General features: G+C 40.7%; 1 protein-coding gene across 1 annotated transcript in view; it reads right to left on the bottom strand.

Annotated features, from left to right (window-relative positions):
• The window catches only part of lama2 (laminin, alpha 2), a 177,849-nt gene that overhangs the window by 120,448 nt on the left and 42,772 nt on the right, over positions 1 to 14,629 (bottom strand). Inside the window, exons 6-14 of the mRNA XM_079214692.1 lie at positions 10,979 to 11,158; positions 10,194 to 10,283; positions 7,333 to 7,450; positions 5,677 to 5,855; positions 5,484 to 5,583; positions 4,972 to 5,029; positions 3,936 to 4,038; positions 3,640 to 3,780; positions 1,312 to 1,476 (exon numbers count right to left, since the gene is read on the bottom strand). Coding sequence (XP_079070818.1) covers positions 1,312 to 1,476; positions 3,640 to 3,780; positions 3,936 to 4,038; positions 4,972 to 5,029; positions 5,484 to 5,583; positions 5,677 to 5,855; positions 7,333 to 7,450; positions 10,194 to 10,283; positions 10,979 to 11,158 — 1,134 coding nt within the window. The remainder of the gene's footprint in view (positions 1 to 1,311; positions 1,477 to 3,639; positions 3,781 to 3,935; positions 4,039 to 4,971; positions 5,030 to 5,483; positions 5,584 to 5,676; positions 5,856 to 7,332; positions 7,451 to 10,193; positions 10,284 to 10,978; positions 11,159 to 14,629) is intronic.

The following is a 14,629-nucleotide window of genomic DNA, read 5'->3' as shown; positions in this document are numbered from 1 at the left end:
GGGCAACAACTCGACTTCAGAAACATGGACTGCAGCTATTTGCCAGCTGGAGTGATAAAGTCTAATCATGGCCACAGAAAACCGCAGAGCAAATTCAAACGGCCGACATTAGCAGGAGCAGATACGGAGAAGCAGAGCTGGGAGGGAGGTGAGCATCCCAGCGGGATACGTTCTCACCAGACTCGCATCCAGAGCGATTTACTTTTAGATCGTAATATGGATCTGTATATATATATATATATTGAAGCTTGTGTAGTTTTTCATAGTTGTCCGTCAATGCGGTCATAAGACTTAAATGAGAGGAAGTGTCGAGATGCGAGCCAGTGAGCAGTACAATACTCAAACAGTCAGAGAACTCACTTTTGTGTTATTAATGTGATCAGATTGTAACAACGCAGAACATAACTGCTCAGCAGATTTACTATTGTGGCCTTGTACGGTCTGACTGATTGTGCAACACCTTTGGAGTATTAATGAACATTTAAAGAAATTGACTTATTCGGTAAAATATTGAGGAATTAGGACATTTCTTAGTTTGCCACCTTAACAATATGCATTATTGTGAACACTTTATTCAAATGATACTTTCTACAGGATGACAGTGATATAATTTAAAGGGAATGGAAGCAACAGCAGGAACATCTGACAAATCTAATACAACCCAGTACAAAGTGTCTGAAAACGCATTATGTTTGTTTTATTGAGGCTGTGTTAGTAAGGTGTTACTCAATAATAAATTGAAACGTTATCGCAATATGGCCAAATGTGTGTCAAATTAGCACTCTAAATTAAATATTGTCGCATTGCAGAGAAAGAAGTCTTTGACTGAATTCTATGCATTTTCTTTTTGTGGTGGAAGTTGTAACCTCACTAAGACTGTGTAACAGACACAATCACCGGAGTAATTAACTATTCAATATAATTTGCTTTGTCTCATCATATTCCCAAGTGTCAGTGTAGGTCTCAACTGTAAAGGACATTTTACACATGAAAAGCTGTAAAAAAGGAAGGCAATCAAAATAACAACCCATCCTTGATTACTGTGCCTTGAACTCATACAATTACAAACATTAACACACAGGAGCTGTCGAGGACACAGAAATACTGCTAAATGTCCACGGAAAGTGAAGTGAAGGAGGACAGAACCTTTGCTCGATGGGATTGTTTTAGTAAACAGGAAAGCATTATTGTCTCAAAGTCAATATTTAAACCACTTCCATTTTCCTTTTCGGAGAGAATCTCCTTATGATGTCATTGCAGAGTATATGCACAGTATGCTTTAACATATGTGAGCGTGTATCTGCATCTAACCTTGTTTCCCAGGTATAGATTAGGTGCGTTCCAGTAGTAGGCGGAGCCGAGATCATTCACAACGTCTGAGTGTCGGACGCTGAGATACGGAGGTGTCTCCCTGTGAACGGACCACACTCTTCCTCCTGTTTCTCCAAGCAAGTGCCATCCAGTCAGAGTGGTGTCCTAAAAAAACAAGATTCAGAAAGAAGTAGTTCAGGATTTACTTTCAGCTCCATCTACTGAGAAAACAAGCATTTTCAACGATGCCCTGTTGCAGAAAAGTGTAGGCTTCAACAAGGAGTCAGCTTTCAACTTGTTATGGTTATCACCTGCCGCCCCTCACTTACACTGCAAGTGAGTCGTGTAGAGATGTAAAACATAGTTATCAAGAAAACAATTCATATGACTGCTGGAAACAATTTCAGTGCGATTTTTTTCAAAGTATATTCAAAGCGTTTCAGTCAGAACTGACCGGCATGCTTAAATTCAGATGAATGCTGGCCGAGCACAGAAGTTGTGTTCACCGTCAGCACATCAGTCACATTTGACAGTGAACATATTGATGGCAGTTAGTCATGTTCAATGTGGAGATGTAAAATCTGACAAGCTTTACTCATAATGCCCAACTGGTCATGCTTTGCTGCTGCCTATAAGAAAGTACTGGATGCTTGGAATGTTTCGCTCTTCCACCGGTATTCCTCCTGTTCTACAACCCTACTTGACATGTGAGCACTTTGTGTTTCCAGAATCATCGAGAATCACCATTGATAGTTATAAATATATATATTGTATATGTATAAACCCAGACTTATATTTACATCTCTAACAGTGTTTTGTTATAGTTGTGCCAGAATAGCCTTTTCATTCTTAAAATAATACATTTTGCGATAGTTTAAGCTCCCAATCAATGGAAATGAAAGGTTATGTCAACAGAAATGTCAAAATTTTTTCAAAGGTTTTGTACATAAGTCACATTTCAGCCAGGAAGCCTTGCAACTGACACCTTTTTTTCTCAAACTGACACCTTTTTTTCTCTGTATGTGTGTTTGTGTTTGTGTGTGTGTGTGTGTGTGTGTGTGTGTGTGTGTGTGTGTGTGTGTGTGTGTGTGTGTGTGTGTGTGTGAACGAGACAGCCAGACACACATCTGTCGTTGCAATTAACCTGACCTTGGCTTCCCCTTTTGAACACACACAAACACACACACACACACACACACACACACACACACACACACACACACACACACACACACACACACAATCGGTGTCTAAATCAGAGCTGTCATCCTGTCAACGTCTCCTCTCCCCTCCTCTCCCACCCCGCCTGTCAGTCAAAAACTGTTTTCCTCTTTTCACCTCTCTCCTCCTCCTTGCCTCTTGTCTTGTCTCCACCCTTCGTTTTACCAGTCTTGTCCTCCCTCCTTCTCTTTTCTCTTCTCTCACCTCTTTCCAACCCATTTTCACCCTTTTCTCTCAATCCCACCATATTCAATCCACACCCATGTTTAATTGGTAAAGATATGTCTTAGCTTTTACACCTAATACCCTATTGCTACTCACTAATGCCTTTAAAGTTTGCTATTACATTTTTGTATTCATTTTGTGTCTTGTGTCAGATGTGTTCTGCACCTGGAGGATATTTATTAAACTGGTGCACCAATGTGGAAGAGCAGGTTTCCTGTTTACTGAGAAACTTCTTTTTGGTAATCAGTGAAGTGATTCTCTTCCCTTTATGCATATGTATGTAAAAAAGCATATAAATAATTGCAATTACATCTGCATTATGCTGGGTTAAGTGTCCTGCCATTTCTGAGGGTCACTTTGTGCTTGATATTGTCCACCACTAGAAATCAGGTGCATACTTGCCCAAATGTATTCCAGTATGGGGATCTTGTGTTGAAGAAAGGGAAAGTTTAACTGGCCGAGGGAAATCATGTGATACTATTAAAAGCTCCAGTTTTTTAACTAATGTTTCCGAGTCCCAGAATTAACTTTAAATCTCAACAGTCGCTAACTGAACAAAAAGGTAACACAGATTATTAAAGAAACATATTAGTACTGTTGACTAAAAGCCACGCCTCTTTTGTGGAAGAGTTTATTTTCCGGTACAGAATGCTTATGTTATGTATACAAGGCAGGTCAACCTCAACATTGTGAAGACCATTTCATATTAGTTAAAGAAGCCATTCACATCCAGTGGGCCTCAGAGCGACAGCTAGTGTGCCGAGGAGATACACATGTGGTTTGTTTAGATAAGAAGAGGAATAACTAGGTTGTTAGCTAAAAGTAAAAGTAGACGAGGTGAAACATACGTATGTATATGTGTGTGTGTATAACATTGCCTACGTTGTGATAGGTCCATGTGGAGGCAGAGCACTGACTGGAGACGCCCATACAGGAGCACTTTTCGCAGCCACGTCGATTGTCACCTTGGAGGTTATAGAATCCCAGTTTACAGCGGTCACAGTTTTCTCCGTCCACGTTTTCCTGCAGCAGAAGAAGACAGAAAGATGCAGCGGTTTATGAGCTGCCCTCAAACTGCCGTTATGAGCACAAAGCATGTTATTGCTGTGCTAATGTGGTGAAAATAATGATGACAGGGCGAGAAAGGTGAGTACATTAAAGTGTGTGAGTGTGTGTACCTTGCACACGCAGGGTGTTATACATGGGTCATCGTTGGTGCTTCCTTCCACACTGCAGTTACAGCGCTCGCAGGAAGGGAAGCCTTTATAACCAACAGCACACCTGGAGACAAATGAGTTTAATAACAATATTAAAGATGAAGGCGATGAGTATTATAGAGAACTTCCTGTCACCAGAAGGTCACAGGTCAATGTCCCTAAGGACCGCTGTGTGCATCCTGGGAAAGACACTGAACCATTAGTATGTAGCAAACAGCTGAGCGCGCACCACAGGTGATGTGCATGTATGTACAATCTCGGAGGAAATGTAATGTATGGAAGAAACCACTCCCTAATTAGGAGAGAAAGTGAGCTGAAGCAGAGTTTATTAAAAGGCTTTTTGAGAAGTGATTTTAAAGAAGGAGTGCAGGTCATTAAAAAGTATGGGGGGAAAGTTGAATCAGCTTTTAAATTAGATTACATTAAACCTGAATGAGACCCACAGGAAGGTTGAGGAAAAAGACAATACAAACAAGCAATTATAGCAATAAGAGATAATGATAATACAATGAGTAATTTAAGATGAAGCACCTTGACAGATTTACAGGTCGGACAAAAAGTTCCTGTTGTTGTTTGTATTCCTTTTGATTCACAGATTGCGATTTTAACCTCATGTTTGGAAAAACAAGACTTCTCTTTATGATATCAGGCTTTGTTCAGGTCCATTAGAAATACAAGTATGTAAAATATCAAAGAAACAATATCCAAGTTGCAAAACAGAAGGGCAAATGAAACAGTGTGTCTGGTCTTTATTCCGTGTCCATTTATTCAGTGACATCTTTAGATCGCGTAAGTGTGTGATAGTAAATATCATCAAAGATCTTAATGAAAACTTTCTGGCAATTTCCAAACACTAATTGGAACAGACAACAGCTGAAAGGTTCGGCTCACCTGTCACAATGGGTCTTCCTCTTTTTCTATTATGTGTGTGTGTGTGTGTGTGTGTGTGTGTGTGTGTGTGTGTGTGTGTGTGTGTGTGTGTGTGTGTGTCTCTCACCTGTCACATCGCAGACCCCCAAAACCCTCCTTACACCGGCATGACCCTGCTGGCTGAACTGTCAATCAAACACACACAAAACACACACATATTTTTAAAAACAACAGCGCAAGTGAAACAGAATGGGTATCTCTTTGAAGTGGCTGCACCTAAAATAGCTCCTCGTTCTAGACATAAAAACATTAAAAATACAAAGAGGAGTAAAATTATCTCTAATATAAATAGTTGTTCTATTCTGCCAAAGACGGTTTTCAATAACAGAAGCCAGCTGAACTTCACGAACCCCCCCCCCCCCCCCCCCCCCATAGGAAATCAAGCAGGACTGAATCAATGAAATGTTGGAGCTATTGAAGTTGAGCTTATTTTTTTAATTAATTAAAACATGGAACATGTGCTTGCATTCACTGAAAGCCTCTGTATGCGTCTCCTATTTCAAAATGATAAAACGATATCCAAAAAGAACACGACGTACAGACAGAAAGATTAGTAGAAAGAAAAGTATATTTGCATACTGGGCGTGGCCTTGCTTGAATCTGCGACACATGATTGGCTGATCGAACCACGGGAGTCACATGTGCAGGGGACACAGGGGTCATCCTCCTCAGCGCTCACCTGGCCGGGTGAAGAAAACAATAATTTTATATACACTCAATTAAGCATAATCATATCAAATAAGGCACAGGTGCTTGCATGTGTGTGGCGTACCCCAGCGGGTCTGTAGTATCCATCGACGCATGTCTGACAGTTGATTCCAGCTGTGTTGTCGCGGCAAGCAATACAGACTCCACCTCCTCTGTTTTGACCTTGGCCGTTCAGGCTGAGTGACAGATCTGCTACTGTCTGATTAAAGTAGCACTCGTCTGCCTTACTGTGGCAGTTGCACTCTGAAAACACACACACAAAGAGTTGACACTGTAATTGATAGGATTGTTGAGTCCTGCCCCCACCTGCTCCATCGAAACACAGAGGAACGCTCTTTTAACCCTCTGAACCTCACAACCGGCAGGTTTTGTTTTAGAAAATCACAAAAATTACACCACTTATCTTAATACGTGGAGTCCCTGTTTGTTCCAATGTTGGTAACGCTTAAGGGTACTGGAGATTCTTATTTGTAATTAATTTTTTATGATTTATGGCACAAAAAATATTAGGGATTTCTCTCTACTTCTAGCTATAATTGTGCTGTTTCCATCGAGGTGCAGGACTTCCAAATTGCAGTTAGAATCGAGGCCACAAATAAGTAAAATGTGACAGGAACAAAACAAGAAAACAGAAACTGCTTGAGGTTCAGGGGGTTAATCTATTTACTTCTTTAAAGTAGGAGTTTAGAAAACATCAAAGGCGGTTTTGAAGATGGTACCTTAAGGTTCAAACACTGACCATGAGCAGCATGCTATCTCAACAGTCCAGAGAGAAAAAGAGGGTCTTTGCTTCTCCTCATCATTTCCCACAGTGGGGTTGTGAGTTGCCTAGCATTAGCCCTGTCTCCTACTCACTGAGCTGTCTACATTTCACAAACAAAAGCAAAGTGTTCTTCTACAAAGTCATTGTGGAAACAATTTAAAAGGTGCTACGGAACAAGGATCACAGGGTGGCCCGTTTGAGTAGCAGATCCATTAATAGGAAAACACTGCACAGCATTTCATAAGATGTATAATACTATGAGGAGGGATTTTACCTCTCTGGAAAGTTGCAGTATGATGACAGTTTGGTTTGGTGGAATAACAATGGTGGAAATAATATATTCAGATGCATCTTTCATCTCAGGGCCCTTCTGCAGGTCCGATCTCAGACTTGGCATTGCTGACTTGTGAAGCTGTGTGCTCCCCCTATCCCTGATTTCAGTTAGGGGTTGTCCATATCCCGCATTAGATAACTTTTTAAAATGATTGGCAACCAGGCTGCATAATGCTGCTGCATTTCCAACTTCCTTTACTATCGTGACAGTCAGAACCTTCAGCGTCTCGTCATCTCAGTCTCTTTGCTTCGGGGTCAAGGCAGAAGCATTTATTATTTTAAGCAGGCTACACCTTGAAGCCTGTGTAAAACCAAATGAAGATTACATGTTGTAAGCTTAGTTTTATGATGACAGGTGGAAGCCTCTAACCTCATAGCTCTGCTGCTACATAGTTGATGAAGGTTAATGGATGCAAAGGTGACTTTTGATGGCTTTATGCAGTCTTATGAGTGAGCGAGCTCCTTCGCAGTTCATTTCTGTAAGGCAAGTGTGTAGCTGTAGGGGGGTTGTTGTAATACATTATCACAAATGTGGTGTGTGTGAGGGGGGGGGGGGGGCTAAGTAGGAATTATGAGTAATGGTGTGCAAGTTAAGTGTGTAATTTGTCGTTGTGTTTCTCTTACTCTCGCAGACATGTCGAGTGAGGATGGTTCCTGCCATCCAGGGCTGCTGGTGGTAACCAGGGCAACAACGATCACAGCTCTCCCCGCATGTGTTGTGTTCACATTCACAGCTAAACTTCTATATACACACACACACACACGCACACACACGCACACACACGCACACACGCACACACACGCACACACACACACACACACACACACACACACACACACACACACACACACACACGAATGCATGAAAAAAAGGTTCACAGGTTTGTCAATTAAACAGACATGAGCAACTGTGTTTAAATAAATGGATCGTCTGCTAGCTGGAACGTGGTAACAATCTGAGTCATTGTCAAATTGGATTTCCAGTGTAGCTACAATCTGTCAGGTGTCTGGTGAACGACAAATATATACATCTCAAAATGTTTGTCCTTGGCTTGATATACATTTAGATCAATCCTGCATACAACTGTCAGGATGAAGGCATTCAAACAGGCACGGATGTGGCAGACAGATTTCCTCGTGCTTTGCCTATTTCTGTTATACACAATGTGAAAATCAACTGTAAATATCTGAAGAAATAAAAATGACATTAATTACATACTGTAACTAATAATGTTTTTTTTATTTAACATACTTATAACATATGGAATATATTCATGTTTAACATACAAGGGCTATGGCAGTCATTGTATGTTAATTCTGTTGGCAGGTTGAGCGTTAAACATGTCAGTTACCAACCAGCTAAATACATGATTGTACTTTTATTTAAATACTAGCTTTGAAAACAAATGATTAGCATTAGTAGTTGATTATGTATGATACCAAAAACAACATTTTACAAGATAATATTTGAACACATCTTGATATATATATATATATATATATATATATATATATATATATATATATATATATGTATATATACGTATATATATATATATGTATATATATATATATATATATATACATATATATATATACACATGTATATGTATATATACATATATATATACATATACATATATATACATATACATATATATATACATATACATATATATACATATACATATATATATATATATATATATGTATATATATATATATATATATATATATATATATATATATATATATATATATATATATATATATATGTTATAATTAGAGTAAGTAGAGCTTGCATCCTAATGCCAGTCAATGCAACCTCTGGTAACGTTAGCCGTTAGCTGTGAAAATGGAGGGCTGCAAATAGGTAATTATCAAACTGCACGACCTATTGAAAGCCTATCAAACAACAATGCATTCACAGGAGAGCCAACGCCAATGAAAGCTAGTCAGTCGTTAGCAAATGGGTTCACGATAACTCTCCCAGGATAGAAATGCATTCAAAACTAAAGACAGTCAAAGCAGAATGTATCAGGACATTTGCCAAATTCAAGGTTCAGTAATTCAATTTAGGACTTTCTGTAAATTGGTTGATGTGTAGAGGGTGCCAGATTTAACTGAGAAGAGAGCAGTACAAAAGCACAGTGAGAGCCAAGTTTGGATTTGTTGGCACGAGTGAATTTGCCCCTTTTATCTGAGACACGACGCTCCAGCTCTGGCTTCGGGCCGTCTTTGTTCTGAGCATTCATCTGAACAAATGTTCTGTAGACGATCATCAACAAATCATCTCACGGGTCTCCACCTTTTCTAGATCCTGAACGTCTGCCCAGGTCTTTACTGCACAGATGGACATGACCTCGTATCAAAGTAAAGGAGATAAATGTCTTCTGGGAACCGAGCGGGAGAGAAAGTCTCTACACAATTGTAGCTCTGATATATAACATACATAATAACAAACTTCCAGAGGAGAAACACATTTAAAAGTAAGTGATTTAAAATAAAAAAATACATTATTCGACTTACATTTGAACCCTAAAACCCAACATATGTTCTAAAGCAGTGTTTTAAAGATTTTGTCATTTGAATCACTTTCAAGGAAGTTACCAATTTTAGTACATTTCTTCATAGCATGAATACAAAGTTGCATAGAATTGAAACTTGCTTGAGATTGACTCAAACATTCGAGTGAGGTAATCTTTATGTGGAAACCTAGTCCTGGATGTTTGAGCATGATTCAACAGGGACATGCTGTACGTTTGACACAAAATGAAATGGAAGAAATGTTCCATTAAGTTTGAAATCACAGCAGATTAATTTCATATGAAACTAAAAGTGGATGTAATGTAAAGAAACTGCTAAAATATGCTTTTGAAAATATTTTTTACAGAAACTTTTTTTAGCCTTGTGATAATTGGTTCGCCTTTTTCAGTCAATTTCAAATACACCTTTAATATGGCTTAGAGAGATGGAAAGGAATATAAAAGAAAAAGAAACTGGAGCTCTTTACACATCAGTGACATCACTTATTGTCAATGACATCATCACCAAGGGACCAGACACCAGTGTCACATCTGAGTTAGTCTTCGTGGTTCAGCCTCAGGACATGTAAAGGACACAAGGCTCTGTGTGTGTGTGTGTGTGTGTGTGTGTGTGTGTGTGTGTGTGTGTGTGTGTGTGTGTGTGTGTGTGTGTGTGTGTGTGTGTGAGCGAGACAGAGAAAGATCAGGTGTCTGGTATCAAACACTCCACTGTTTGAAGTGACACGTGAGACAACGCTTCACTGTGTCACCTGTGTCCCCTGCAGACAATCAGTCACACACACACACACACACACACACACACACACACACACACACACACACACACACACACAGAAAGTTTGATACAGGGCGGTAGATAAAAAGCTGGTGCCCGAGGGCTCCATTACCTTGGTGGTATTGTTATGTGGACTGAGAGATACAGGGAGTTAAGTATTTTACCTTTGTAACAGTGTTGAGTGGACATGCTTTGGCGTGGCCGTAGCAGATACACATGCCTCCAACTGAGATGTCCTTAATGGAGTAGTAGTACTGGGAAGAGAGAGACAATGAGAACGCATTATAATGAGGAAGACAGCGTTAATGAGCGTATTAGCAGTTTAAGCAACAGAATTACCAGACTGTGCTCTCTTATATCAGCGGTGATTGAAAAAAGGATATTCTAAACTCACAAATTATGTCATGATGGTGCGCTAACAGTTCAGGTTTCAGTTTGTCCATGAGCACCATGCAAGGTGCTGACTATCGGGAGCAATATGGGGTCCAGTGTGCAAGGGCACTTTGACATGGGGACAGGAGGACAACCTCCAGAACTACAGACCATCATCACAGGAATTAAATGCCGAAATAAACAATACATCTAAGAATGATAGTAATACATTTTTATTTCTTATTTTGTGCCTAAATAAAATGTTAGTAAGTCACTGCTAAGACTTAGTATCTTCTAACATTGAGTTAAACGTAGGATTAAATATCTGATGACTTAGTTAATCAAACGTATGCGATAGCATAGGCCTATTCATTATTAGCCTTGGTAATACATGCAAATATTAGGTGTGGTTTAATTTGGTGATGACTTCTTTAATACATTACTTTGACATATAGTTACAGAACCTTTTAAAGTTTTGACTGAGATCTTTAAGTGCTGATGCACCTCATTTTGTCCTGGCAGATATTTATAATTTCCACACGAACATTAAAGAATAGTAAAGTGTGTTGAGCCTCACCCGTCTCGTGACGATGTCGTCGACATCTTTCGTGTCATGGAGTGTCAGAGTCATTAGGTCTGCGTTCAGTGTTCTGATTCGCTGAAACACCAGCCTGATGTAGCGGGCGGAGGTGAAGTTCAGCAGGGTTGAGGATGGGTCAGCTGAACTGGGCCGGCCATTGATCAAAGACGTGTGGATCTGTAGACAGACAGACAGAGAGAACCGACATATATTCAGATCAGCAACAACCTCTTTGTAACAGGAAGCGTTGTTTATGACCCTTTTGTTCTAATAATTCAAATTAACCAACTGAAGTTCATAAACAGGCTTAAAAAAATACTTTGATGAAGTAAGACAATTTTTTAAATGGCTGAGGTGATAGAGAAGAATATATGTGTGTGTTTCTGTGGTGCCAAAAGACAAAAGTTTATAGATGGACCAAAAGAATCAACAGATAAAGCCTGCAGCCTCACGACAAGCCGCTTCCTAACACTACAGACCAGTCAGAGTCGAATCTCTTTCAACAGATTTTGCATTCATTCGCAACGGGACAAGATTTTGATATGGGTTGTGGTTTCATGGAGACCTGGTGCAGCCAAAACAACCTGGAGCTCAACACTCTGAAGACAGTGGAGATGGTTGTGGACTTCAGAAAGAATGCAGCCCCACCCACCCCTCTCATCCTGTGTGACTCCCCCGTCGACGCTGTGGAGTCCTTCCGCTTCCTGGGCTCCATCATTTCCCAGGACCTCAAGCAGAGGATGTTCTTTCTGAGGCAGCTGAAGAAATTCAACCTGCCAAAGAAAATGATGGTGCAATTCTACACTGCCATCGTTGAGTCCATCCTCTGCTCCGTCTGGCATGCTGCAGCCACTGCCAAGGACAAGGCCAGGCTGCAGCGCATCATCCGCTCTGCTGAGAGGGTGATTGGCTACAATTTGCCATCCCTCCAGGACTTGTTCGCTTCCAGGACTCTGAAGCGAGCAAGGAAGATCGTAGCTGACCCCTCTCACCCGGGTCACAACCTGTTTGAGTCCCTTCCTTCTGGCAGGAGGTTGAGGTCCATCAGGACCAAGACCTCACGCCACACCAACAGTTTTTTCTTGTCGGCAGTCGGGCCCGGGTCCCCCACTGACTGATTCTGTCACCCCCAGGACTATTTTTCTGACTACTTTTCAGGACTATTTTTCTGACTATTTTTTCTTTCTTTTCTTTCTTCTTACCGGCCACTCCCCTGCACACTTCATATTTAAACACTCATGCCACTTAACATACACTTTAACTTAAACACACATGTCACTTTAACATACACTTACATTAATGTTATACGTTTGTTAGAGCACTTTATCTTATACTTGATTTAATATCATTGCACTGTTGTTGTCGTTGATTGTTGATTGTTGTTTGTCTCGTCTAACGTCTCATGTCTAATGTATGCACCTTCCGCCTAGAAAGATTCCTCGTTTGTGTAAACATTACTGGCAAATAAACGGTTTCTGATTCTGATTCCGATTCTGATCTGATTCTTTTTGTGGTCTGAGTAGTATAAACCAATCGCATTTGAGCAGGCTTCGGTTGAATGCAGGTAAACAGTCCATGTGGGGAGCAAAATAGGCGGAACACATTGGCCGAAATGCAATCTCAGAACCAATCGCCTCTCGTCTAACAATCCTTTTATTGGTTACAATCCGGTCGCACGCATCATCTCTCAGCTCCAATCGCAGCCTCGCATGGTAAATCACTATTCAGATTGTAAACAATGAGCAGCGCACGGAGGAGAAAGTCTTGGTCTGGATATCTGATGGCTACCCCCTAACCCCAGAAATAATCCATTGCACTTCTTCAGTCCTCAGACCTATAGCTGATGGGTTCTGAGAGGTGATTGTCTAACTGGAACTGACCATCTGCTCAGGGAAAAATAGACTGAAACAAAGCATTTAATAATAATATGCAACAAGAACAAATAATTCCTTTCAGATTCCTCTTTTACTGCAGTTACACACTATTTATATATTGGTACACATGCAAACACCCATTAGTGGACCAACTGGAACTGCAGAGCAGTTCTACCCTTTCTTCCACAACGTGACAGTCCTCAGTCAATCACTGCTCAGAAGACCTGATGGAGCACACCTGAGCACTATCTCCTTTCCTTTTGTAAAAGATGGTCCTGAAGAAGTTAAGAAAAGGAGTGGAAGGATTGTACCAGCTCGATCATGGCTGCCACTTAGATACCTCTGGGTCATTTCACGCAGTTAGGAACCTTCTTAAGAAAATAATTACTATTTACCCTGATTTCACTATAATTTATTGAGCAGGTGATCTGGACAAACATCTGAAACAGAGAAAGAAAGGCCTGGCTCCTCAACAGATCTTAATCTTGTGGGACACAAATACAACTACGCAATTTAAACAAGCTTGATAATGGATATCAAGGTGTCCTGATATCATAAAATAACTGATGGCTTCCTTCTATGCACATAGTCAGTTGCTTTTCTGCATCAGGGAACCTCATAGAGCAACATGGACACTGGTAGACGTTTTAATTTTGTCAAACATAGAAACTGACATTTGGGATTTTAATTGCCTTGTCGAAGAAGAAGCATTAATTTATATTCGGCATCCCCAATAATCAACGAGCAGCCAAAAGGAGTGTGAGGTCCTGTCTGCCTGCCTGTCTGTCCATCTGTCTGTCTCACTAATGCGGCCAAAAGCAACATTTGTGATCTGCAAAAAAGTCTTACAGAGTGTGCTGACCGTGTACATATGTGTGCGTGTGTATAAGTGCGTGTGTGTGTGAAAAGGGGAAACACTTGATGGGTGCAAGCTGCACACTTGGAAGTAGCAAAAGAGATGGTTGTGTATATGTGCGCGTGTGTGATGAGCGATGGGGTGACATTGTGAATGTGTGTGCGATGCTGTGACACATCGCCTACGACTCATTAGGGTTTCACTGTGATCAGACGGATAGGGAGCTGTCAACCACACACACACACACACACACACACACACACACACACACACACACACACACACACACACACACACACACACACACACACACACATATTTAGACACCTCAGTCGATGCTTGCAGCTCTTGACATCTCCCAGCTCGCACCCCCTCTAGCGCTCCCCCGCAGGACACAGACACACAAGACGAAACACTGAACACACGCATACTGGCGACACACACACACACAGCACCCATGTAAATGCGTATACATATTCAGACAGGCAGATACAATTAGTGGCCTGTGTGGGAGATGTAGACGTGTGATTAGTTTGCTTCCACTGTGTGTGTGTGTGTGTGTGTGTGTGTGTGTGTGTGTGTGTGTGTGTGTGTGTGTGTGTACATGTGTGTTTGTTTCTGTGTGGGTGTGTGTGCGTGTTCCTCAGTCCTCTTCCTCTTCATTAATGTCAGTAATAGCAGACGAGGCCCTCTGTTCTTACTGGATGCAATCACAAACATAGCTGATCAAAGCCACATAGCAGTAAACAGAGGTGTGAACATGTGCGCGTCAGTGTGCGTGTTTTCCAACGGTGATTTAAACCATTTTAATAGTAGAGTAAACAAGCTCTGATCTACGTATTAACTTGAAAACCGACATGTAACATTTCCTTATTTTATTGATAAGAGCTGATATAAACATTCTCTCTTTTAAATTTC

The sequence above is a fragment of the Taurulus bubalis genome (assembly GCF_910589615.1).
Source record: "Taurulus bubalis genome assembly, chromosome: 3".
Classification (NCBI taxonomy): domain Eukaryota; kingdom Metazoa; phylum Chordata; class Actinopteri; order Perciformes; family Cottidae; genus Taurulus; species Taurulus bubalis.
Note: the sequence above shows the minus strand (reverse complement) of the source record. Positions and strands in the feature narration are given on the sequence as shown.